Raw genomic sequence first — 27,503 nt, 5'->3', positions numbered from 1 at the left:
TATATTAATATTTAATACATTAATATTAAAAAATAGGGGTTTGTCCTTTTCTCAGAGTCCATTAAAGGACACGGCTCTGAAGAATTCTGAAATGTAAGGTTATGCTGCGGCCTCTAGGTGATTTATCCTAGAGGCAGCAGCATAACCCTACGTCTCAGAATTCTTCCGAGCTCTGTCCCTCAAAGGATGATTTAAAAAAATGAATATTAACCAACACAAAGGAAAATCCACCATATTTTACTCTGACTGTATACCCAAGAAAGCCCATTGGGTATTCTCGGGAACATTGGTCATGTAATAAGTGTGCCGAGTTAAGTTAATAGCTCTAGAAAGAGGAGGAGCTCTGATATGATTATTGTCATTCACACAACTAACAAAAGGGCTGCTTCTACTGAAGGCCATATTTATTAAAAAACGGGGGTCAGTCACATGGCTCAATACGGCCTCATTTGCAGGCATTCGAGGCTTTGCATGTGTAGCGATGAATGAGCAGGATTGGGACGAGGGGAGGCTGCTATAGAAATTGATGCTTAAAGAGAATCTCCCCATAAAGGTCAGAGGTACAGAGTCACTTTAAAGCTCACCCCCGACCCACTTATATTCACTTTTCCCGCACTCTGCTGCCGTTCCACTGCTCTGCAGTCATATCCCTGTGTAAGCTCCATGTTGAATAGTTTCAGAGCTTACACAGAGTTATGGCTCCGTGCTGGGAGAAGGTCACATGATCCTCCATACCCAGAGGCATCAGCTATTGTGCAATGACTCTGACAGAGCAACAGGGCGGTGGAGTAGCACGGCAAAGGTGAACGGTCACAGGGGTGGGATTTAATGGCACTCTGTCTCATTAGTGTCAATGGGCTTTGGATCCTTTAAAGCAGGTTTTGCATTCCCATATTAGTCTATGGAAAAGGGAAAACCCACTTGAAGCAAGTCAAATGCACCTGTCAATGAATTGTGAATGATTTAGAAGAGTTTGCCATCAACACAAGTCCAAAGCCCATCAACACAGACCCTTAAAGTGATCAGAACGGTTGAATGTCATAACAGTATAAAAAGTATGTAAAGTATAAATAGTGTAACAAACATGACGTCATAAATACCCCAAACATTACTGAGATTTGATATCTGGTGAACATCAGTTAGAGGAACTCTACTGGGTAAACCTTATCGTCTGATATATGGGAGCCAATTCAATCATTTAACCCTTTATACTCATCCCCCTAAGTAACCTAGGCAATTGTACTTTATAATGAAATAAAAATGACATTAGTGTCTAGTTCCGCCATCTTAGGCTGTGGCTGCGCCATAATGAGGTCTCAACATATTAAACGGGAACTTGTTTGCCAACGGGCCGCATGGTTTATTGAATAAGACAAATAGCGAAACACAGTGACCCAGAACAATCAATCTGATTATCAGCCAAAGACCAATTTTGATTTCTGGCTATCTTCATTTGGTATTGGCCGTTGCCTTACTGAATAAGCCCGACTTCATATAACGTCTTTAGTGTAAAAAGAAACTTCTCAGCAGTAGTGTTTGTGGCCAAATAAAAGTGAAGCAGAGAAGGGCTTCCCCTGGCAACTCAGGTGATGTCTGCCTTTAGATCCCAGCATGCTCCACTAGCCATGACCTAACCAGCCAAAGACTACCTGATTCTTCATTTTGGATGAGGTTTAGGGTGGACTAGGGCAGGGCTTTATTCCCTGCCAGGTCTTCACCACTATCCAGAAACTGGAGGAGGGGGGGAAACCATTTTGAGTGGAGTTGCCCCTTCAAGGGACTGACTTGCATAGCAGTCAAACAGTGTTATTATTAACATAATATATGATTTCGAGAGGGAGGCGGAAAAATTAGTTCTAAAGAGGAAGGGGGAACAGCACATTTCTCAAACATTACACAACTTTGTTTTAACAATTAGTGAAACACTTCTGTAGACACTCATAGTTATTTCAGTTTGGTCCTTGGGATAAAAATCTTCCATTAATACATGTATGACCTGTGTGTATACGCGCACGCTAACACAGAAACGCTTATGGTAAATACAACCGGTTTCAGCATTGTGCGGTGGTACATAGAAATGAAATGCACACATTCATATGTATAGGTTGACGTTCGCGTATGCTCATTGCGTCTGGAGGACACGTTAGTTTTGAAACGGTAACTTCTAAGAAGTTTTTTTCTCATCAGGAGAATATAACATAATCATGAATATCATGGTCGTGATATATTCCGGTCCGATATTCAAGTCACTTCATGAAGCACAGAGGCACGGAGCACTACTGAGTGATACCACGCAGAAACACAGGTTGTTTGGAGTGCAGTTCTTCATACAGTTTGCATTACCCACATTATAAGGAAAACGGAGAAATCAACATCAGAAAAATCACTTTAAATACATTCAATGCTTTAGGTCTCGTTCACACCTAGGCGTATTGCATATGCGCGTCTCTCGTGCGTTTTTTTTACCGCGATTCGCGATACTTGGCTGTATCCCAATGGAAACGCGCAACAAAACGGCCCAAAGTAGTACATGTACCTTTTCAGGCGTGGGCCGTTTTGTAGCGCGTTAGGGACGGGCAGAAATACGCCAAGGTGGGAACGAGACCATTGACTACAATGGGATTTATATTTTTGAGCGTTTTGTAGAGCGTTCGTCCAGCGTAGAACGCGCTACAAAACGTTCAGGTGTGAACGAGGGCTTAGGGGAAATCCAACCAAATCCTTTTTTTTCTTTATTTTTTAAAGACTGCAAGCAGCATTTTAGTGCTGGCCCCTTTAGGAAGGTTTTCCATCCTTCCTGTCTCTGAGACCACCAGGGAATGGTTGAGAGTAGAATTTCCAGGATGGATGAAGGGTTTTTTCATCCTTCCTGTCCTGTCCTAGAGACCACCAGGGCATGGTTGAGAGCAGAATTTCCAGGACAGAAAGATGGAAGAATTTCCATCTTCCTGTCCTGGAAACCACCAGGGAATAGTTGAGAGCAGAACTTCTAGGACAGGACAGATGAAAGGTTCTCCATCCTTCCTGTCCTGGAGACCACCAGGGAATAGTTGAGAGCACAACTTCTAGGACAGCAAGGATGGAAGCATTTCAATCCTTCCTGTCCTGGAGACCACCAGGGCATAGTTGAGAGCAGAACTTCCAGGACAGAAAGATGGAAACATTTCAATCCTTCCTGTCCTGGAGACCACCAGGGCATAGTTGAGAGCAGAACTTCTAGATCAGGAAAGATGGAAGCTTTGTACTTCAGGACATAGACATTAGATCACAATTACCCAATCCATTATTTGACAAGTGTATATGGCCATTGCCCAGCACCCTCAAACAAACATTCTCAGGGAATCATTTGGCAACTTGGAAAGCTTTTCCCAAATACTATAGCTTTCCCTGGGACCACATGGCTCCCCTTTCTCCTCCATTGCCATATACAGGACAGGATAAATAACTTCCGACAAATAACTAACGGTCCAAACCGGTAGCAGTTCTGGGGGGTCAACAAATCCACTGCGACACTTAACAGATACACCCTGAAGCTTAGATTTTGTTAAAAAATAAATACCGTAACATTTCTGTATAAAAGTTTTCTAAAAATGTTCTAAACAATTGATTTCATAAATAACCAATCTAGGTTCTATTTAAATAACTAGTAATGCCATAAAAATGTTAAAATTGTTTGTTTTTTTTCTTTTGAAAAAGGATCTAAAAACAACCATAATATACTAAATAATAAACTATATAATTATAATATACAAAATGAAAAGCAAACTGTAGAAATTCTAAAATCAGTAGATGATGTTGTCAAATTATTGCTTGTTTTCATGTATGCCATGTATTCATACTCAACACTTTTAATGGCCCCTACCACCAAAAATAGGATCCGCATGCCCATGCTATTCCACTGCCTTAAACCTACAGTATATGCAGTAGCAGAAGTACTGAAGTGCACTGGCTGGAGAAACTACTGCTTCAGGATCCCTTAGCGCATAGTGATTAAATGCCTAGGTATTTAGTCACATGACCAGCTAATCTGAACTAGACTTACCCTGCATGATGTGTGCTAGGCATTTAGTCATGGGACTGTCCACCATGGAATCCATGGAGCAGTGGTTTCTGCAGCAAAGCTACTTCAGGCCTTGCGTTATTGTTCAGGTATTTAAGGCATCAGGGTGGGCAGGAGAGAAGGGGAAGATACAGTTTATTTGTAATTATGAATTGATTTATCATCTCCTATTGATACCATGTCACAAGTCATTGCTACATATTGTTAATCATTATGTCATCATAGCAGTACCTATAAAATATAGTGCTGATATAGAAAAAAGAATAGGCAACCTTGGCACTCCAGCAAATCCCATAATGCCTCTGGGAGTGGTGCCTGTGGCTGTCAGAGTCTTGCAATGCCTCATGGGACTTATAGTTTCACCACAGCTGGAGTGGCAAGGTTGCCTACCCCTGATGTGGAACCTCCCTGTCTCATATTCTACCAGCTCCGGTGCTAGTAATGATAGACAATACCGATGGCACGGGTGAGGAATGGGAAGCCTGTGGAGCATCTGCTGACTAGTCAATATCATGAGAGGAGCAGAGCCCTTTCCTCTGATTACAGTAGCTCACAAAACTGACCATGGAAAGGTTTTTAGAGAAGCATTAGGGAAAGCACAACACTCTTCCCTACCATACTGTGGCACCAGTTATGGTCAGCCCCATGAGATCCCTCCATCAACCAAGAACTTCTGTTTTCTATACACACCCAACCCTGCAAAGCTTCTCCAAAACCAAAACAAGGGACAGGCCGAGGCGTAGATGGCCGTGCATACATAGCGCGAAAATTATAATGCCTATGTATTATGATAACCATTTCCTTGCTGTCCATTCTTTGTATTATACTGACACTTGCGGGTCTATTTATAAACAAATGGCCCTGCGAATATCTGTAAATGTTTGTTTTGTGCAAATAATGGCAAAATTAATATATTTTCTTTTCAGGTTGAAAGTATTGTGATGCAATACTGCTTTATGGCCACTAGATGGAGATAGTACTCACTTCCTATGCTCCACAGCTTCCTCTAATGGCCATAATGCAGTATTACATGACCAATACATTTGACCTGAAAATAAACTATATTAAGAAGCTTTGTTTTTGGCATCGTCTGGAAAAAATGAACGTTTACAGATATTCACCTCCTGGAAATACTGGTTGGCTGGCTTTTATGCAGATCCAGTGGCTTCATTATTTTCAGTCATCAATCTGCAATGAGCATATAGAAGGAAACGGCCTGCAAATTGTTTAGAAACAGACCCTTTGGTGACAAATATAATCAATAACGATGTGTAAAAAAACTCTTTTTGCATGACATAGGTGTTTACTCGCTGTATGGTAACCACCACATTCACTTAAAATATGCAATAGATACAACCGAATAGCAACCTGCATATAGGTAGAATTAAACTGGGACTGCTGGTAGTATGCTTTAACTTGCCAATTTTGCTCATAGTCCGAAACAATATTGATCTGATCACCAGCTGGCCATGTAAATCAACAAAGTATCATAAGTTAGCAATACAGGAGGTTTACCATAGAGATAAGAGCTGTAATGGTTAGTAAGTACTTTGTAGATGAGGTGTACACCTCCAAACACTCCACGCTTTTCCTTTTATGTGCAGCTTGTGTTCAGTAATAAACCCGCCTGTGTTTGAGCAGTGGTATCTTCAGCATGTCCCATTCAATTACCATTGTTAGGTGGCAGGAGAAGGGTTCAGTCTGTGCAAAGTCATATTTATCTTTCCATAAAGTTCCTCTGGAAATCTCCTCCTCTCTATGGTCATACTAATGCCGTCTTCCAGAATGATGTGTGCAGCGAGAGGAGGAGATCACCAGAGGAACCTGACCCTTAAAAACAAGGCTGCAAAAGTGGCTATACTTTGATACACAGCCCGCCCCTGTCACCCTTCAGGTGGACATATGAGAACATGGAGAGAATTCCCGCACTCGTCTTGAAGTGACTTGATCGTCCTTCTTACCAAACGCTGATGAGCTCAAGTTTCCCTTAACAATTGACACAAAAACTCTGTTCATGCCATTCAGCAGTTAGTGGCTTGCGTAACATTTGAAAGCAACAATTCTTTGGATGAAATGAAACGGGCCTTAGCAAATGTAGGAATCCATTTGATGAACGTGTAAAGTGAGCCTGGTGCTTACACAGTCTAAGTGCCGCCATCTTTAGGCCTGAGCCAATATTTAAAATAATAGCCTATCAATTGACTAGAAACCACCGCGTCATTCATGCCAATATTTCATAATAAGACATATTGGCACGATAGGCCCCACCTTTATTCCGCCATGGCAAAACATGCCTCACTGTAACAAAACCCACCCTCTTTGGGTACCATAAATCAAGACTACCCAATCAGAACGCATTTCCCAGATGACATCTGGTATTGGGCAAAGCCCAAAGTGGCTGCCTCTACTGTGTGTATACATCAGGCCCACTTTAAGACAGAGGGCAGAAGTACTAAAAGGATGCTGTGAGGATATCAGTGGTGTAAGAGGCACAAATCAATGGAACATTAGCAGTAGCATTACCAGACTCAGCAGCAAGAGACAGGGTGTAGGCTTAGAGTGAGGGGTCCCGAGGAGAGAGAAGGGTGGGTGTGCTAGTCTTGCCCGCTTGGACACAGGACATGTGACCCATTTATATTTTCTCATTTTTTTCTTGTTTTTTTTTTTTTTTCTGTTTCTTGGTTTTAATAGAAAAAATAAACCGATCACCATAACAAAAACTAAGAAAGGAAAATTAAAAAAAGGATTGCGGTGTGTGGAGTCCAAAGGGAAGGGAGGGGAGATCAAGGACCTGGCTCTTCCTCCATGGGCTCTTCCAATGGCCTGTAATGGCAAAGAAGCTGAATTACAACCTGTAAGCTCAACATCGTCTTTTGTTTTCTTCTAATGTGGCATGACGTTACCAGGCCAAGCCTTGAGCACCCTACAAATTCCCATCTGTAGGCCACCTGACACTTTTTAACCAACAAGCAGCCCGGTGTGCAAAAGATCTGGCCAATGACAGCACTGGAAAAGGGGGGAGGACCTACACTTGGAACCACTCAGACTCTGCCGCCAGCACAGTGCTGTCAATCTATCACTTGGAGCTTGCTAACAGGAAGTGATATGCGAGTGAGCAGTATGGTTCCTTTATTGCCCAATCAGAAGGCTAAGGGTGTGTCCTTGACCAAGCTGTGCTGCTTAAACGCAGTGGAGGTCATGTGCCTGGATATGGCTGAACAGAATGATACATTTGTTGGCAGGGAAGGCAGTTCATATATATGGACAGCTATTTGTTTAGTTGCTTGCTTGGAGTTCACTTGTAAATGACAGAGAAGAGCTTCCCATTTATCACCTACTACAAACCCACCATGGTTTTTACCTGTTCAGGCAAGCCCTGTGCCACAACACCCATTTACCACTTCGCCTCTCTTCGCAAACATTTTCCTTTAACTGGTCGATATGTATTGCCCCTTCCTGCCTCTACTGCCCCGGCTTACCTGGAGATACAGTCTGTATTGCTTTGTTCTGTATCTACTGATAATGAGGCCAATGCAGTAACAGCTTCCGCCTCCTCTGCCTCTCCTCGCTGTGCTTCCAAAATGGAATGACCCACGGTCATGTTGTTTAAGGAGTTCCAGTGTTTTCCTGGAAGAGATAGCCAACAAAAAACGTTCTTGTGGGACTGTTTGCTTTTGAGGGCCCATAATAAAGAGAATCTGTCATTTATATTAAGAAAGACATTATCACAATTCATTGTTGCGGAACAATGATCAGATCACATTCAACTTTATTTAACCCGGACGTAGCACACTGCAGCCCCACCTAGGCCCGCTCCTCCATAAGGTTTCACCTAAAAATCACAGAGATTGATCACTACCACAATTGTTGATATCTTGCAATCTATGCACCTTGCTTCTCCCCCCAAGCAGTGATCTAAATCTGTGTTATTCTTATGTTAATTAAAGCCAGACCCCCAGCTAGGCTCGTCTGCCTGGCTCCACGGAGGAGCTGGAATACACATTAAGCAGGGTTCTATTACAATCTGAAAGCCCTGCATCTCCGTGGTTGAGGTAGTTCAGTGCTGATGTTGTGGCTTCCTAGGTGGACCTCTGCTTATAATATAGACATAATCACAGGCCTAAAAGTAAGCCTGTGCACAAGCTATGGACATTAACGTAATAACATATCTCTAACAAGCAGCAAAAGAGCTTTACATCAATTCCTTACTGTCCTTTCTAGCTGCAGGCGCTGCAAAATAAATGATCCTCAAAAGTTACAACTGAGACTCTAAAGCAGGGGTGGGTAACTCCGGCCCTCCAGCTGTTATGGTACTAGAAGTCCCATGAGGCATTGCATGACTCATAGTTACAGGCATGACTCCCAGAGGTAGAGGCATATTGGGATTTGTAGTCAAAGCACACCTTGAGGGCTGGCGTTGCCCACCCCTGCTATAAATTCTGGTTTTCGTCAGTTTATAGCAGTTTACAGCACCTGCAGTCCTGCATTGTACAGGAGGACAGCGAGGTCCACATTCCGGAGCGTCAGACAGTGTAGGTGAGAGCCGACTGCCAGGGGAGCAAGAAGGAGGATTCTAGCCAAAAAAGTATTTAATCCATACAGTCCAGGGAGGACCCCAGTGCATGACAACAGCCCAGAATAGGGGACCCCAGTGCATGACAACAGCCCAGAATAGGGGACCCCAGTGCATGACAACAGCCCAGAATAGGGGACTCCAGTGCATGACAACAGCCTAGAATAGGGTACCCTAGTGCATGACAACAGCCCAGAATAGGGGACCCCAGCGCATGACCAGAGCCCAGAATAGGGGACCCCAGTACCAGACAACAGCCCAGAATAGGGGACTCCAGTACATGACAACAGCCTAGAATAGGGGACCCCAGTGCATGATAACAGCCCAGAATAGGGGACTCCAGTGCATGACAACAGCCCAGAATAGGGGACCCCAGCGCATGACCAGAGCCCAGAATAGGGGACCCCACTGCATGACCACAGCCCAGAAAAGGGGACCCCAGTGCATAACCACAGCCCAGAATAGGGGACCCCAGTGCATGACAACAGCCCAGAATAGGGGACCCCAGTGCATGACCACTGCCTGGAATGGGGCTTTAAGGTTTTTGTTTTTTAACAAACCAGGAAGTTGAGAAATCCATATTCATGAAGTCAGCGGCTGCCAGCTTCTGTACCCATTGTACAATTGCTTGATTTGTTCAGTTAGGGTTCCCAACGTTTAACTGGGCACCAACCACCTGGACCCCCGTTAGCCCTATACACATAAAGCCATCTACATTTGTCATATAACCACAACTCATGTCCCATCACTCACTCTGGATAGCAATGACTCTCTCTAGTGTGCTCAGTGCATTGTCGTTGGGCCTTTGCTGCAGTACACTGTTATCGAATGGCACAGGCTGTAAATGAAGAGAACAAGTTAGAAAGCTGGGCAACAAGAACTCATCCATTTTGCCCCTCTTATAGTACTGCCCTCTACCGTCCTCACCTCCATGCCTAGAAGAGCCGATACACAAGCCTCAGAGGCGTCACAGATGGCTGTTAAGTCATGACCGCCTTCCAAAGCCATGACAACCCTTCCACCCGCCAGAGACATCAACTGCGCCGTGAGGTGACCAAAACCTGCAAGAACCATGTGAAATAGTTGCATAGAGTAAGGTGAACCATTCATGTGTTCCCATTGCCAAGGGTAAGAAAATCATGGTTTAGTGTACATTGGCTACTTGGCTCCTGGTTTGTAGAGCCCTAAGGCCTTCAGATTCAGAATAAAAGTATAAATGTCATCATTTAAGTTTTTTATGTGTGCCCAGACTGACTAAAAGTCATATAACAATGTATGATGGGGCCCACTGCCCCTCTAATCTCCATCTGTAAGGAAGGTCCTCTAGCGATGTACAATTCTGTATGCAGGTTCCCAAACTATACACACAATCACTTCATCTAAATGTATTTGCTACCTGCATAAATCACTCTAGTCAGCCAATTGTGGGCCCCCTGTACTTCTGGGCCCCATAACAGTTGCCCAGTCTGCTTTGTCCTGCCAGCATGCCTGTTGTAGATCAGTGAGTCACTAGCCAGGATCAAAGTGAGAGCCTCAGACATGTAGAAGAACAGAAGCAATAATTGCCGTGACCCTGGCCAAAAGAGAAGGAATAGATGGAAGAATGCAAATGATTGTACTCAGACCTACATTTTGCTGTGACCGAGTATCCTCCAAGTGGGCTCTGGTGGCCCTCCACTGCATCAAATCCTGCAGAGACCAGGACAAAGTCCGGGGAGAACTCCTGAGCTACGGGCATGACCACCGTTCTGAAAAATCAGAAAAGCAGCAAAGTTAGCAAAATGATTCATCTACGTCACACGAAAAACTCTACGCAACAAGTTTTTCCAAAGATTTGGATAACAAATATTTGATTGTACATTTTCTATATGTCCACTGGGATAGGAGCCGTTATATCGTTTGTATTCTTTATTTCCTTTTGGCACTGAAATGGGTATTTTGCACACTCTACACCAGTTGTCCTCAAACTTCAGCTCACGTGCCAGATCCAGCCCCCTGTGATATACTTTAGTTGTCACTGTTGGGCAGAGTAATCTGCTGCCCAATGGTTACAGCCTTGACATCACCAGGCCACTATAGGAATAGCGTGTGACATGTAGCATATACAAATCACCACTAAACTCCAATTTGGTACTCCTCCTCCAAATGACACAAATGATAGGACACTCCCAATGACACCAACAATGGAGCACTGTTCCTCCCTATGACACCAACAATGGGACACTGCTCTCTCCAATGCCACCAATGATGGTACACTGTTCCTCCCTATGACACCAACAATAGGACCCTGTTCTCTCCAATGCCACCAATGATGGTACACTGTTCCTCCCTATGACACCAACAATAGGACCCTGTTCTCTCCAATGCCACCAATGATGGTACACTGTTCCTCCCTATGACACCAACAATAGGACCCTGTTCTCTCCAATGCCACCAATGATGGTACACTGTTCCTCCCAATTACATTAATGATGGGGCACTATTCCTTCCAAGGACACCAACAAAGGGACACTGTTCTCTCCGATGCCACCAACGATGGGAGACTGTTACTCCCTATGACACCAACAATGGGATAATGTTCTCTCTAATGCCACCAATGATGGGACCTTAATGTTGGGGCACTATTCCTCCCAAGGACAGCAACAATGGGGCACTGTTCCTTCTAATGAAACCAACCATGGGACACTTCACTGTTCCCCTCAATGACACCAAGGATGGGGCACTGGCACTAGTCCTCTCACAAACACCAACGAAAAGGGAAACACCAAACGTTTCCTGACCCCTCACGCAGCACTATTTCTCCTCCCTCTGACCATCAACACCGGGGCAAGTTTACTGATGCTGGGGCATTTTTTTTAAATTATAGTAGACTACTGGCTACAGTCTTGCCCCCACACAGTCTAAAGAACAGTCAACTAACCATATGTTGTCCCCATCAATCAGCCTGTCAGTGAGGCAGTAAGTGACAATAAATCTCCCCAATGAGGGACACATTCAGCAATGAAAACTAATGAGAGTTTCTAACCCTTCCCCTCTCTGTATAAAACTATCATCAAAGTTGATGCTGGAGGTCTGGCTAATATTCCTATATAACACATTCTGTCTTTTCTGGGTCACAATCATAAGGATAATGATACGCACTGATATCTTCAGTTGTTTAATACAAGGAAATACCTGAAAGCAGCAAGGTATTCAGCATCCCCAATGGGGGGTTCCACACCACCTGTCCATGCAATGTTCACATTGTATCCCACGCCACAACCGGTGCCAACCTGTGAAAGAAACACTAGATATTTGGACTGCGTAACAAGAACCATTTTTTTTTTTACTTACAGCTCCAAATCTCCCAGGAGTTTAACTGGACCAATTTTACCAGCACTCATCCCTAAAATCTACACCCTAATGGAGTGCATTCAGAACGTCCTGAAGAACCATCTTCACTGGACAAAGGAAAGTGAAATCAGAAGGGTTAAAGAATATAATGAGTACATCTCAGCAATACGCGCATATTTCCCTGTGTTTTGTCTCTTTAAAAATGCTACAGGTACAGAAAAATACAAGTTGATCTGCTGCAAATCCAGTGAGCTCCTAACTTCCTGTTTGACATGACAACACAATGCCTCTACGGCACTGAATTCCCAAGCAGTGTTGGCAGCAGAAATGTCCATGCATTGCAGAGATCTACTGATTACGTTTTATTTTTGCCCAGACATGCACTTTAAGCAGGATAGCCTAATCTGCTGTTCTTAAAAGTTCCAGTCATGAGACTCCCGGCAAGTCGGTTGTCTCTACACCTCTGCCAAGGCTGTAACAAGTCACCCATAGTCCCCCGGACATTTCAGTGTTTCATGAAGCAGTATGGAGAAGCAAGTGAGGGTATTATTTCTGCATGGAAGGTAGAAGGTACTGCACATTCAGAGTAGAGAAGATATCTCTTCACTGTTTTCTGCCAAAAGATATAAAAAGCTACAATGCGATTTAACTGTGCAAAACTGAAATAGTAGACCTGGGTGATCAGAGGAGCAGGGAGACCTACAGGCCAAAATTCCCACCATCCTATAACAAAGGAAAACATTTAGTAATGTCGACATACATTAAACTTTGTTCTGCTTTGCGCAGAACAGAGCAAATGACTGACCCTTCAACACTTTGCTGAATCAATATCAGGGCTAGATATCAGACAAGCAGTAAGGAACGCTGTATATGGCAAAAGGTTTGTGGACACCTGACCATCACACCTATAAGGGCTTGTTGGGCATCCCATTCAAAAACCATGGCCATTAATATGGAGTTGCCCCTCTGCCTCTAGCACTTTGCAACTATAACAGCCTCTACCTTTTTCACAAGATTTTGGAGTCTGCTGGAATTTGTGGTTAGATACAGATGTTGGATCAGAAGGTCCGACTCGCTCAGATAACGATACTAGTATCGCACGACTTGTACTCCCCAAATGCTCCCGATGCCTATCCCGATACCAGGAACTTACAGTATCAGAAGCCGGGCGGCGAGTTATTACAAGCTGCCTGGCTTCCTGATTGGCCGGGAAGCCGGCTCCACACTCCCTCGTCACCAGGGAGCATGGAGCTGGCTTCCCGGCCAAATAGGGAAGCCGGGGAGCCGGTAATAGTATTTGAGGTTGAATAAAGACACAGGTCCATCAAGTTCCATCAATGATTCTCCCCCCAGCTTCCTGATTGGTCAGATAGTCGTCTACCTGCTTCCTCGTCACCTGGTGATGAGGTAGCATGGAGCCGGCTTCCCGGCCAATCAGAAAGCAGGGTGCTGTGTAATAACTCACCGCTCGGCTTCCTGATTGGTCGGGAAGCTGGCCAATGAGGAGGCCAGGCAGCGAGTTATTACCTGTCCCCTGGCTTCCTGATTGGCCAGAAAGCCAGCTCCATGCTTCCTCGTCACCTGGTGACGAGGGAGCATGGAGACGGCTTCCTGGCTAATCGGGAAGCTAGGCGAGGAGTCATTACATGGCTTCCCTAATGAGACTTTCGGTATCGGTGAGTAGCAGAAAATAAATATCGGTACTTGTACTCGATACCAAAAAAACGGTATCAGTGCACCCCTAGCAATTAGCGTTTCCATACATTCCAAAGGTGTTCAATAGGATTGAGGTCAGTGCTGTGTGCAGACCACTCAATTTGCTCCAAACCAAATACGTCTTTATGGAGCTGGCTTTGTGCACAGCGGCACAGTCATGGTGGGCCAGAGACAGACCTTCCCCAAACTGTTACCACAAGGTTTAAAGTGGATAATTGTCTAAAATGTCTTTGTATGCTGTAGTATTAACAGTAACCTAAACTGAAAGACACTGAAACTCAATCATTTGGAGGGTTGCCCACACTCTTTTAGCCCTCTAGAGTGATTCGCGTAATAATGAAAAATGATCTTCCACCATCTAAAAAACAAAAGGGCCCCTAAAACTTTACCCACCTCCTCAGGAGAGCCGCTACCGGGAAAAAAGTTGCCGTCATCATAACGGTGGAGAGACATGTAGAGGACATTGGGGTCACTGTAGAAGGCTTGCTGTGTTCCATTACCATGGTGAATATCCTGCCAGGAAAATAGAGTTTGCTTAGAGGACAATGGCCTAATGGCAAAGTTTATGGACTGTCTTATCTACGCTAGAAGGATGTCGTCCACTGACCGTAATTCCACTAACTCACCCAATCCAATATCAGGATCCGGCCCACATTCATCTTCTGGCGGAGCAATTTGGCAGCGATAGCTACAGAGTTAAAAAAACAGAAACCCCTAAAGGAAGAGGAGAGGGGGTAGAGGGTCAGTGATGGCGAGTGTGACCTGGGACAAAGGGAAGAAGGATCCAGAGGTGGAAAAGGGGTGACGACAGAAGACGATGAGGTACAAAGGAAGATAGACACACAACAGGGCAATGAAGGTAACAAGAAGCTGCAATTTAGGAGGTAAAGCAGGGATGGAAGAGGAGTGAATCTCCCATTACTGAGGAGGGGTCTTCATTATGGGACCCCTCCTCCCTGTACTCACATGGCAACTGATTCCTCAGCGTGATGTCCTGGGGGACGGATAACTGCAAATCCATTCTGTAGGAAGTGTAAATACAGACATTGGAAATCACACCAGAATAAAAGATGCAAAGTTCTAGAAACTATTCAAATGAAAGAATAACTATTGCTAATTTCTGAAAGATCGATGCATGTAATAAAAACGAATGAACCCCTCGTTCTGTTAGAAGAACCCGACTTTAAGGTTGCTGTGTTAATGATAGAGTAGGTAATGGTTTAGACCCTGTCAGGTTTTTTACTGTCTCTGTTCCACTGGGGAGGTTTCCCTTCACTTCCTGTCATGGAAACACAATAGGAAGTTTGGGGAGATTCCAACAGAGCGAGGGAAACTCCTTTTTTGTTTTTACTAGAACAGGTGTCCCTGTTGGAAGGTTTCACCTCTTGTTCTCGTGACAGTTCTAACAGCTTGGATTTCCCAATAATCACCAGGACAAGGTTCCAAGGCTTTGGCTATATATACACTTTTAACTTATCTAGGAATGGAGACTCTCTCAATTGCTTTACCCACCCAATCGGTGACTTACTTTCAATTCTCCGGACGCCACTTTGAATGCCAGCTCAAGAAGAGAACCAACGGCTGTTCGGACAGCAGCTGGGGAGTGTAGTTCATTCCATACGGTGTCACTGTCCACCTGCCACCCAAAAGACACTGGGTAAACTTCAAAGAAGCAAGTAAACCCTCAGTACAATAATCAGATGTTTTGTATTGCTGCTTTAAGATTGTTAGAAACTGCCATCATCATGTCATTCCGCAACTTAACAGTCACATAGATGTTTTTTGGGTCCTATCCATGTCAGTGTAAATATAAAACAAGCTCGGACCCTAAACGTGTCCTTAGTACTGTCATATCCCAACCTGCCTGGTACCCTGAAGCATTTCTGGGTTCCTACCTGATACCACCTCCACATGAGGGGTACCTGGCCTGGTGCAAGACTTTGCTGAGGGACCTTCCCTAATATTTTGGCCTCTCCAAATTTTGCTGAAGCGTTCATCTGGGTGCGAGTATTTTACAAATTTGTAGGGGGGAGGGGGTACTCCATATTGTAGGTTATGTGTTTAGATGAAGCACTGAGATCTTGAGGAATGCTGAATTAAGTTTTACTTGCTTATAAGGACATTACATCTGAATACAGCATTATAGAGCATTAGGGTTGCCACCTTTTCTTCTAGTGAAACCCGAACACTCTGGCGACGCACTGACATTTTTTGGGGAGAATGAGTCGCGGCTTATTTGTATGTAAATAGCGCCGCCCATTCATATGTAAATATCACAGTTGAGTTTTATTTTTGGTGGGGGTCCAGTAGCCCCTATCTTAATTTTGGTTGCCCGGTCTACCTGACATCTTGTGTCCGTGTTTCTGCTGCCATGAAACCCGGACACAGCATTCAAAACCCGGACTGTCCGGGTCAATCCTGGACAGGTGGCAACCCTACCCTAGTTGTTTTCTACATTTAGCCCTGAAAAAAAATAATGAAATAAATAAAAAGTTTAAAAATAATAAGAAATAAAATTAAGAAATGTGATTAAAAAGTAAAAAATTATAAGAAGAAAAAGGTATAAAAAATAGTAAGTACTGATGGTAGTAATACCCAGAAATACTAATCATGTGGTATGTAATGATATCACAGCTCTGGTTTTAGGCGCCGCCCCACCATCTGTGGCAGTGGCGTTGTGTGTATGCTGCTGACATAAAAAATAAAATGGTTGTGAGTTCTAATCCATGTGCAACCACCTTTTCAGATTTATTGACTAAAATTGTATAAACTACAGAAACCAATAGCAACCAATTGGCTTTCCGACTAGGTAGCCTTCTATATGGATTGCTATGGGTTATTGCACTGTGGAAGCAGCAGTCAAGATGGTGCCCTGTGGTTCAAGGCAATGGACTCTTGAAAGTCGAGTTTAATCAGAAGGGAAGAGCCTTTAGGAGGCCAAGTGGGACCCTGGTCTAGGTCTGATGGCAGCAATGTAACACAATGATTGACCGTTAATCCACTAATTATATGGCAAGCATTGATATCACAGCTCTGGTTTTAACCCCCAGCCCTGTATCTGAGGTGGTGGTGTTGTGTATGTGCTGCTAACCTCAATGATAACATGACTGTGAGTTCAAATCCCCATGCAACCATTGTTTCAGATTTATTTATTAAAGTTGTGGAAACCAATGGAACCCCTGTTTGACCATTAATCCACAATTCGTATGGTGTATAATGATATCACAGCTCTGGTTTGGGCCCCACCCCCCATCTGAGGTAGTGGCATTGTGTGTATGCTGCAGACCACAAAAATAAAATGGTTGTGAGTTCGAATCACATTCGGGACCACATTTTCACATTTATTTATTAACCAATTGGCTTTCAGACTAGGTAGCCTATCGTATTGGTGGCTCTGGGTTATTGGACCTTGCAGGCAGTTGAGATGGTGTCCTTTGGTTCAAGGCAATGGACTCTTGAAAGTAACTGAGCCAAGTGGGAGGCTATCCTAGGTCTAACGGCAGCAATTAAATACACTGGGTGGCCATTAAACCACTAATTTTCTGGTAGGCAATGATATCAAAGCTCTGGTTTTGGCCCCGCCCACCAACTGAGCCAGTGGCGTTGGGTGTATGTTACTGACCATAAACATAAAATGGTTGAGAGTTTAAATCCCCAGGTGACCATCCTTTCAGATTTATTTATCAAAGTTGTATAAATTGCAGAAACCAGTAGCAACCAATTGGCTTTCAGACTACGTAGCCTTTCATATTGGTGGCTCTGGGTTATTGAACTTTGCAGGCGATTGAGATGGCGTCCTTTGGTCCATGGCAATGGACTCTTGAAAGCGACTGGTTTTTTTTTTACCAGCTGGGAGATAGTCATTGAGGCCAAGATTCATTTAACCATTAATCTGCCAATCATATGGTATGTCATTATATCACAGCTCTGATTTTGGCCCCGCCCACCATCTGAGGCAGTGGTCTTGTGTGTAGGATGGCGATCTCACTAATAGAATGGTTGTGAGTTCGAATCCTCAGATGGCCACCTATTCAGATTTATTTATGAAAGTTACATAAAGTGCAGAAACTGATAGCAACCAATCAGCTTTCCTACCGGGTACGGTTCATATTGGTTGCTACGTGGTACTGCACTTTACAATTTATATTACCTTACTTGATCACCTCAGTTGAATTTGAGTTGTATTACCACTGCTCACAGACTCAAGCACCCAGGCCTGTGGCTCAGTCACATGAAGGGTGACGATTGTGGAATCTGAAGGCCAAGTGTTCGATTCCCAAGGTAGAGCAAACTACCTAATGGCTGTTTGGGGTGAAACAACAACAATGTGCTTGGTGGAATGTGAAGGGGTGTCCCTGGTCACAAAAACCTGGTGAGAGGTTAAGGCGTGGACCTTCTCCCCAAAGAACTATGAGGTGGTTGGCACCATGTGAATGAAGAGGCATCCACTGTTCACAAAAACCTGGTGAGGGGTTAAGGAGTGGACCTTCTCACCAAAGAACTATGAAGTTGGCACCGTGTGAATGAACCCTCAGTGACATACACTCAAGCCATGAAGGGGCACTTCTCATCACAAAAACCTGGTGAGGGGTTAAAGAAGGAGTGGACCTGCTCCTCAAAGAACTGTGAGGTTGGCATCATGTGAATGAAACCTCAGTGAAGTAGACTCCAGCCATATGACCTGGGTGTTCAGGGAGACATGTGAATGAAATGCCAAAGACCTTACCATGGCAAGGGGATATAGGTGACCCGGCAAGTTGGTCACAGAAAAACAAGCACCAGTATTGTTTTCTGCATTATTTTGCCTAAAATTAAGGAAATGTTCAAGAAACCTTGCCCAGGTCTCTCTGTCCACTCCACTCCACTCCACGCACAGCTTTCCTTGGACAGGATCATTCAGCTACTTCACCAAGTATGGTGATCCACACCACCACTTGAAGTTTCCCAAGGAAGGTGGTGGTCACCACCACATGTTCAAGCTCTGAGCACTTCCACTGGGTCTTCACACAATTTTGCACCCATCACACAACCCAGTGGTCTTGGTCCTGCTTCAAGTGACCAATTTTGCACTCACTGGTGGGAGTTGAACCCACAACCAACTTAATCAGGCTCCAGGAGCCTTACACGCTGCACCACAGAACCAGAAGACAACCGAATGAGTTGCTCATGTTCCTATATCATGGAGATTGGCTCTCTGAGCCCATTGAACACTAAAACAAACACGTTACCACAGAAGAGATTCAAACCAGGCAAGCCAAGGCCTGCAGCATTCTAAAGCAGCAATCAAACCACATGCACCACAAGGCCTGGACATGTGCAAACTTTCTCAGTAAACGTATATACTAAAGACAACTTTGGAGGTGGGACTACAAAAAGTGTACAGGGGCTCATAAATCACAGAATTTACCTCTCTACATGCAGATTTGAACACACCACCTAGAGCGTACAAGATGAGCACTCTACCCACTGAGCTACTTCAACAGCACGCAGAATGCAAATCACTGTGCACACTTCACTATTCTTCTGAAGTTCATCAATGGCCAGGTAGAAAGTATTTACATGGGTGCTGAAAGCAAAGAGAACCTGCCTTGATTTGGCCAACCAATATGCTGAGTTGCCATCACTTCCCCGGCAGAAAGCCATTGGCACAAGGGCCTAGCACATGCCACATAGCACAGAGCCGTGGTGAAGCTGGGAAGGATTCCAACAAAATTGTTAGGATCCACCCCAGCTCCCTAAGTGACAGCTGGCTCCGCCTCTAGAAGTCAGCTGTGCCCTTCTTTTTCCCAGTCTGTCCTTCCAATGAGCACTGTAGTAGGGTCGCCACCTTTTCTTCAAGCAAAACCCGAACACACTCGAGCGACGCGCGGACATTTTTTGGGGAGAACGAGTCCTTGCTTATGTAAATAGTGCCCCCCATTCATATGTAAATATCACAGTTGAGACTATTTTCGGTGGGGGGGGGGCAGTAGTCCCTATCTTAATTTTGGTTGCCCCGTCTACCTGACTACCTGACATCTTGTGGCCGTCTACCTGACATCTTGTTTCTGCTGCCATGAAACCCGGACACAGCATTCAAAACCCAAACTGTCTGGACAGGTGGCAACAATGATATAAGCATGCATATAGAAAACTAGCATAGACTAGCATTGCGCTACAGCGCCATCTGCTGCTCAAAAGACATAGGGGATTAGTCACAAAGCTGCCAAATGCAGCCGAGTGAATAACCCAGCCGAAGTGAAGAGAGCTGGAAGGTGTTCGGCTATTCACTTCAGCCTTGTACTGCAGCCTATAAAAATCAGCCGTACATCGGCTGCCTTCGTTTAGCCGAACATGCTCTGCATGTACGGCTGAGCCAAAGTGCAGAAGGAGTTCGACTCAGCTGATCCAACATCTGGATCGCTTGAGCTGAAGTTCTGGCAGCTCCGAGGTAGTGAGCAGAATAGAAAGAAATGTAAATAAATGGGGAAAAAAATGTTTTAAAATTATTTAAATAAATGTAAAAAAAAGAAATGAATACATTTTTATTAAAGAAAATAATCATTTAAAAAAACCATTCATGCTGACCCGACCGCACGTAACAAACTCCTGCTGCATAATGTCAAATCTGACAGATGGCGGCAAAATATAAACAATTGGGGCGGAGCTAGCGGTGACATCACCGCTAACTCTTCCCAACTGTTTACTATTGACCGGCACCTGCCAGAGTCTTCTATCAGGTCCCAGGCACAAAAAAACAACAACTGGGCGGAGCTGGCCGTGACGTTCCGGCCAGCTCCGCCCTGTTGTTGTTTAATGACAGATCAGCGTCCCCAGGTCATTTGGGGACGCTGATCTGTCATTACAACTGGGCGGAGCGTGCCACGGCTGGCTCCGCCCAGCTGTCATTTGCATGGGGAACAGTCAACCCTTTGGCCGACCTTTCTCCATGCTTCGGCTCTCACTATGGCTCAGCTGAGACGAAGCATATGCGCCTGGCTCTGCTGAGCTACTCGGCTGCTGTAGGGGCTATTGTGAATGGCTCAGGTGGCCGAAGCGATCCTTTGGCTCTTCTGTGAATAACCCCCATAGTTACAGTATATGCTGATGTATTTTTAACACATGTTACATGGTTTGGGGAGGAGATGGCTAACAACATCATATAGGTATTATGGTCAGGTGGTAGTAAACTTTTGACTATATAGTGTTCATCTGTATTTCAGAACTTACCCCAATCCCTCCACAGGGCAGAACTGCATACATCTTCTGAGAAAGAGGTCCTACAAGACAAATTAGGATTAGTGCTCAAATGATGGAAAAAAAGGTTTATTATGTTCTTTACTAAGTTCTTCATTCTGATAAACTACTAGAAGGTTCTATTTTTTAGACATTCTGAAAAACTAAACATAACTTTTCTATGCTATTGCACAATGCTTCAATAATGTGAGATTGGTCACTACAAGATTCTACTGCATGGTACTGGTGTAGCTTACTCCATAGAGAGCCATTTGTTCCATCTGTGTACTAATCAACAGCTACTCCTAGTGGTTAATAGCTAGCATTTTTAGTAACAAGAGCTACTAAACATCTCCAACGTGGTTCTAGACGAGGGGTAGCCAAACTCTGGCCCTCCAGCTGTGGTGAAACTACAAATTCTATGATGCATCTCTCTCCGGGAGTCATATCTGTGGCTGTGAGAATCCTTCAATCCCTCATGGGATTTGTAGTTTGACACCAGCTGGAGGGGCGGAGTTTGGCTACCCCTGTTCTAGACTAATAAGGTGATTGATAACAAGTTGTTAAAGACAGTGGTAGTAAGGGATTAAAATAGGGCACACAGTTTAGTCCTTAGGCTAGAATTCAATTATACATCAGTGAAACTCATATGAAGTCCAACACTAAACAAAATAAGACAAGGCTGAAATTATAGATGATAATTATAGGTAGGTCAAGGAAATAAAACAAGGGGCACTTCACTCTTCCTTAACCCCTTCGTGACGGGAGACGTACACTGTACGTCCAGCCACAAAGGGACCAAATGACTTGTCACGTACACTGTACGTGACGAGTTATTTGCTGCTTTAAAGGGCTGTTAATCGCTGAGAATCAGCTTTTAACATTCATTAATGGATGCCCTTACTACAGAGGCATTCATTAATGAAAGGGTTAACCTTTTTCAGACACCCGATACCTTAATATCGGGTGTCTGAGAGTCAAAGCAAAGCGGACACAGATGCCGGCTTTTGCCGGCATTCTGACAGCTCGTATAGATCGAGAGATATCTCTCTCAAGCTATACTGGCTTTTTTTTTTTTTTTTCATGAATAGATACAAAATGTGTCTATTCCTACAATGTATCTATTCCTGGAAGAAGAATGTTTGTTTGCTGATCGTTGTTGCAACAATCAGAAAACATTTAGTAACAGCTGAATCCTGAACTGCTGCAGGATCAGTGTCACTAACTTATTATCGGCTGTTCTGAAGTTTGAAGCAGCCTGATAATAACCAAAAATGTATTAATTTATCATGCAGTAACAGTGAGATTAATTCACAAAATCTGCTTGATATAATTAAATAAATAAAATAACATTTTTAAGTTAAAAAAAAAAGTGAAAAGTGTAAAAAAAATAAAAAATTGTGTAAAAAATAAAATAAAATAAGGGACAAATAAATGAATGTATTTATTGCATTTTTTTAGCTGTGCTGGTTTTGTAAAAAAAATACTACAAATCAAAACTGGGAAAAAAGTGTTTTTTTTAAACGGTTTTTTCCTCTTTTTTTATATTTTATTTGTCCTAAGTGAGGCGTTAGACGCACATATGTGATATAAATATGTAGCCCTATCTGTCCTCTAAAAAACAATATATAATATGTGTGGGTGCACTTTGTAAGAAAGTATATTACTGACGTGGAAGAATCACACAGCAAAAATGTCAAAAGTGTGTCAGTCATTTACGAACAGAAACTAAAAACAAGCTCAGTCATGAAGGGGTTAATATATACTGTTCTAGGCCGTAGCTTATTTCTAAATCATGTAAAACATAAACATATCTTTAAATGCTGGTTTATGCCCTACCCAATTCTTCATTTATTGCCCCAGATTGATCACGAGTCCACCCTGGTCCTACAGCTCCCATAGGGCTCTCAGCAGACATCTCAGCCTGTACAGTCAGCTGCTCACCCAGCAGGTTCTTGCTCTCCAGCTTGTGACGGCTCTGAGGACTGGTCCCATATAACAGGGTGTGGTGCTCGGCGTGAACTGTCTGAATTTCATCCAGAGTGGCTTTTCTTCCTCGTACGCGCTGTGACAAGAAACTTACGTGACCCTTAGCAAACATAACCCGTTAAATTGTACTTATAATCCTTCGTTGTTACCTAGGCTGGTTGTATTTGTATTAACAACGTGAGTAATTTAGTCTAGAAATAAAAGGGTTGAGTAGGAGCCTGTGGCCCTGGTTGTAAACATTCCCCCTGTTGATAAATTCAAAGCCCGCTCTGTCTAAATCTGATAGTTTAGTTGCTGCCTTGAGCTACCCACCAGCTTCTTCATGAACTTCACCACAGTAATTTGTGTTTCAGCCACCTCTCACAAGGACACAGTGTATGGGTTATTGCCTTACAGTTTGGTTTCCAAAGTATTTTTTGATTTTGCATTAAGATTCCACCTGGGAGACACCATCAGTTGACTTTGTCTTGGCAGTGGTGGTCAGTCACAAATAGGATATCTCACCATTGGTCTCCCTGAGAGATATAATGATCCAGCTGGTGTTTTATGTCAATGTCTACCACACAAGCATATCTGTTTTGGTTAAAGAGGGTCTTTAAGGAGTATTCCCCTTTCCAAACAGGAAGTAGGATTATTCTGTGACCATGCGTGAAAAGAAAACCAGATTAGCTGAATGAAATGTTGTGGCTGGAGTGAGTAAATATCAGTCGTATCAAACATCAGCAGATGTCTCATAATTTATTGAAAGCACTTGGAGATCTGCCTACATATGGCAAACCTTGGGGTTCCTGTAGACATTAGATGGTGGTCATCTGATCCTGCTGACACAAGCATAGCCTGCAGATGATCTGGATCTGTATGGGCTTTGTGTGTGCTTAGCAGACACCCTTGGCAAAAGTTTATTGACTTCTTATGCTATAGCCTCTTTTCCCCACAAGGAAGTCAAAAAAGTTGTCTGGAGAAGCAAGCCAACATTGGACAGCTGGGCCAATCTATGGCCATAGTGCGTATAAGAACATACTGTATAGACAAAATAATTTTGGCTGATTATGATATGCTCGTTATGTCTTTGGCTTGTGGATCATTTTTAGGAAGAAAGTTAATTGGCCGGGTTGGATTTCAATAACACCAGTACATGAACTTGTAGCTTGGCCATTACAGGTATTTAAGTTCATATACCATTTTTCTGATCACACTTGTACGTCCAACCCCCATAGAGAGAGTGTGAGTCTATCTACAGCCATATTCACTGTATATAATACTTACACTGACATTTAGATACACACAATTATTTGAGTGCCCTCTTATTGTGGCATCATTCTTTTCAACGAGACATTCCATTCCTCTTATTGCACTGATATGTTCTACCCAAAGTCAAGAACAGCAAAGGCTCACCTGGCACTTGCCGAGGAGACCAGTTTCTTGCAGTCGGGACCAGATACTCTGTATTCTCCCAGCATGCTCTGGGTGGTTATTGGTATCCCCGCATGTACACTGGTGCTTCAGCATCAGAGTGTCATAGACTAAGCCTGGGGAGGAAGGATAAAATGACAACTATAGCATGTTTAGAAATGTTGAATGGCAGTACTTTTCTATGAGGAGATCTCTAACCAATAGGACTTTGACCAGACAGAATGGAGAATTTTAAGCTGGCACCATGTTTTAAAACCTCTGAGAAACCCTACCCTGTGCAGTTGATGTTCTTGCCTACATACACCACAAGTGGACTAGGGATGCACAGATACCAAGTACAGTACTCGGTACAAGTACAGATACTTTTCCAGCTCCAAGACTAGACTAGAGAACAATTCAAAAGTTAGGAGGCCGCTGTCATTTGTAAGGAGCACACGGAGCTCCTGGGATTTGTGCATCTCTGTTTTAATGTATGATTTAATTTTTATAAATATATATAAGTGATGCACCAATATCATTTTGGCAAGTATAAGTACTGATACTTGTCCAATTACTCACAGATACGAGTACTGATACATTTTTGTTATTGCTACCCTGGTAGTTCTCGTGAAGATGCCAAGTATCGGCACTGGTATCTAAAAAGTATCGGTGCATCCCTAAAGTGGACACTCTGTCAGGTGTAAAAGTGATCTTATGAAGTCCTGGTTAGGCATTTTTGTTTATGGACTGTCTTAGAGTATCTCTGCTGACAAAAGACTTGAATTGAAATATGAACTCTGACCTGTAGTGCTCAGGACCCGGCGTCGTGACTCGGAACTGCAGGAGCTGAGTGGAGCTGCCGGGGAAGACTGGGTCCGACTTAAGGCCGAATGAGGAAGAGAGCCTTGATAGAGTGGGAGGGCCTCTGGGAACAGCTGGAGAAGCAGGGAGAAGACATTAGACTAGTTCCTGTAATGTTCACGCCTATCTATAGAAGACTTCTATTTCATGAGCAATTGTGGCAGAAACATGTAAACACCTGTTTATCCTAAAAACCATTTCAACCCATCACACAGGTGACCTTCAATGCCCCCAATCAACAGATGGCTTTGTGATGTTCACCATTTCATAAAGTAACTCCACCTATTAGGGAAGTGTACCAGCCTAGAAGACAAGGCAGCAAGGAGGGTAGCAGACATATTGGAACCTATGATTGCACTTTCATTTTTGAAACAACTGTCCTTTAAAACAGATCTAAAACCTTACGGGATGCCATTTAGCTTTCCAAAGCACTGTGGGGGGAATTTATCAAAACAGGAGCAGACAAAATCTGGAGCAGATTTGCACTGCAGCCAATCAACTTCTCTCTTTCATTTTCAAATCTTACCTGAGCACACTGAGGAGAGATGCTGATTGGTTGCCATGAGCAACTGCTCCAGATTCTGTTTGCTCCAGTTTTGATTGTTCCCCCTGTGTATCATAAACAGTTTAGTTGCTTACAAAATACTATTCTTACCTTTTCCATGCATTATTCAGCTCCGTGCTGCTGATCTCCTTCAGCCTCTTTCTGTCTACATGCATGGGCTCCAACAACAGCTGGATGTCATTGCTTAGGGCAGGTGACAATGATGGGATATGCCTGCACAAAGTGCATTGGTATGGCTGCTTCTAGTCTCCAGAGGAAGTATATATGACAGGATAACAATAAAGAAGAGCAACTGGGAGACAGAGGCAGAGCACGGTCACCCTTTCACAGGAAGTGTACTGTGCTTGGACTGACTGTAGTATCATTAATAGGCATGTGAGATAGTAAAACGTAAAGACGCTCACTACCCATGTGATACTTAAAGGCTGGGTCCATCCACAACAACTTACCTTAATACAGCGTAACCAACAATAAAAGACTGGGCGAAGCATCTACTACTAATGACAGCCATTATAAAAAATACAGACCATTGCTGAATTGGAACACAACCTCAGTGTGACATTGACTGACGACAACATTAAAACCTCCTTTATACATACACACAAGATTTCTATTGCTAGTTCGCCTCAGGGGAAGGGGTAGAGATGTCCAAGCTCTTTTCATCTTGTGGAGTCAATGCCAAGAAGAATCGCCACAGGATTGAAGGCAAAAGGTGGCCCAACGAAGTACTGATGGGGTGGTCATAATAATCTGACCACTCAGTGTATATCGACTGGGTGCTGGGTCATCTTTACCCCAGATAGCCCTTCTTTCTATCATTCCAGGCCCCCTCTCAGAGGCGGTAAAATGATCCCACATGCAGTTCCCAGCTCTGCATCCTACTAAAACCATGATGTCTCCTCTTGCTGCATTCTAAAAAAAGAGTGAGAGTCCCTTTAATGGTTGTAGCAAGGAAGTCTTGCTGAGTTGCAGGTATCCCGCCAAAAGGCTTTCAATGAGATTCAGGACTGTGGGGCGATTAAGCTAGCTACCACCCACCAAAAATGGACATACGCAATAGGAAAACTCTTCTCTTGACTTTTTTGACCAGTCTGTTGATTTAGCCATATTTCTAACATGCAGTAGAACGTGGCACTCAACAAACCCCTGGCCAGTTCAGGTATTTCATGTGTTCTAGCTCAAGCACATCTGGTGCAATTTATGAAGCCCTTGATTACTTGCATAATGTGAGCTTGAGACAACTCCTGTTCTGCAGATGTGTGCTCTTGTGAAGGATTCTATTCAGGGGGCAGAATCATTCTGAGACTGCAGAAGTCGTTAGAAGTTGCATTTTCAGTTGAATTTGGGGAAACCACTTGAAACATTCGTTGTGATGACCTATTTCAATTGCTTTTGTTTGCTTTGTTCATTGCAAACAGCTAAAAGTCTGTACATTTTGCCAATAAACCGCAGTTCTGCGTGTTATTAGTACACAGCCCCTGTCCTTCTCTATGGGAGTATGCGGCCGTACGCCGCCCTAGGCTCACCTCAAGTGCAGGTCCGTGCGGGTGTCCCGGCTCGGACGCAGACAGGATTTATCCTGTCAGCGTACGAGTACTGACACCCGCACGGACGTGCACTGTGGGTGAGCGTAGGGCGGAGTACGGCCGCATACTCCCATAGAGAAGGACAGGGGCTGTGTACTAATCACACATAGCACTTGTCCTTCCCAGGAGCTGCCCGATACGGCAGTGCACGCAGCACGGAGCTGTACATGTCGTCTATTTCTAGTGTGAATGAGGCCTAAATATCAGTTTTTT

At 43.8% G+C, this 27,503-nt stretch overlaps 1 protein-coding gene across 1 annotated transcript in view; it reads right to left on the bottom strand.

The window, feature by feature from the left end:
• Positions 1–6,780: 6,780 nt before the first annotated feature.
• HDAC5 (histone deacetylase 5) overlaps positions 6,781–27,503 on the bottom strand; it is a 61,784-nt gene continuing 41,061 nt past the window's right edge. Inside the window, exons 12-25 of the mRNA XM_018552748.1 lie at positions 25,081–25,213; positions 24,282–24,415; positions 22,842–22,962; positions 20,892–20,941; positions 15,211–15,318; positions 14,649–14,704; positions 14,309–14,396; positions 14,076–14,195; positions 11,808–11,905; positions 10,263–10,381; positions 9,561–9,694; positions 9,387–9,471; positions 7,540–7,687; positions 6,781–6,883 (exon numbers count right to left, since the gene is read on the bottom strand). Of these exons, the coding sequence (XP_018408250.1) occupies positions 6,844–6,883; positions 7,540–7,687; positions 9,387–9,471; positions 9,561–9,694; positions 10,263–10,381; positions 11,808–11,905; positions 14,076–14,195; positions 14,309–14,396; positions 14,649–14,704; positions 15,211–15,318; positions 20,892–20,941; positions 22,842–22,962; positions 24,282–24,415; positions 25,081–25,213 (1,434 nt within the window). The 3' untranslated portion in view covers positions 6,781–6,843. The remainder of the gene's footprint in view (positions 6,884–7,539; positions 7,688–9,386; positions 9,472–9,560; positions 9,695–10,262; positions 10,382–11,807; positions 11,906–14,075; positions 14,196–14,308; positions 14,397–14,648; positions 14,705–15,210; positions 15,319–20,891; positions 20,942–22,841; positions 22,963–24,281; positions 24,416–25,080; positions 25,214–27,503) is intronic.

The sequence above is a fragment of the Nanorana parkeri genome, unplaced genomic scaffold (assembly GCF_000935625.1).
Source record: "Nanorana parkeri isolate BGI_ZX_2015 unplaced genomic scaffold, ASM93562v1 scaffold96, whole genome shotgun sequence".
Taxonomy (NCBI): Eukaryota; Metazoa; Chordata; class Amphibia; order Anura; family Dicroglossidae; genus Nanorana; species Nanorana parkeri.
This window is presented reverse-complemented; position numbering and strand designations above follow the sequence as displayed.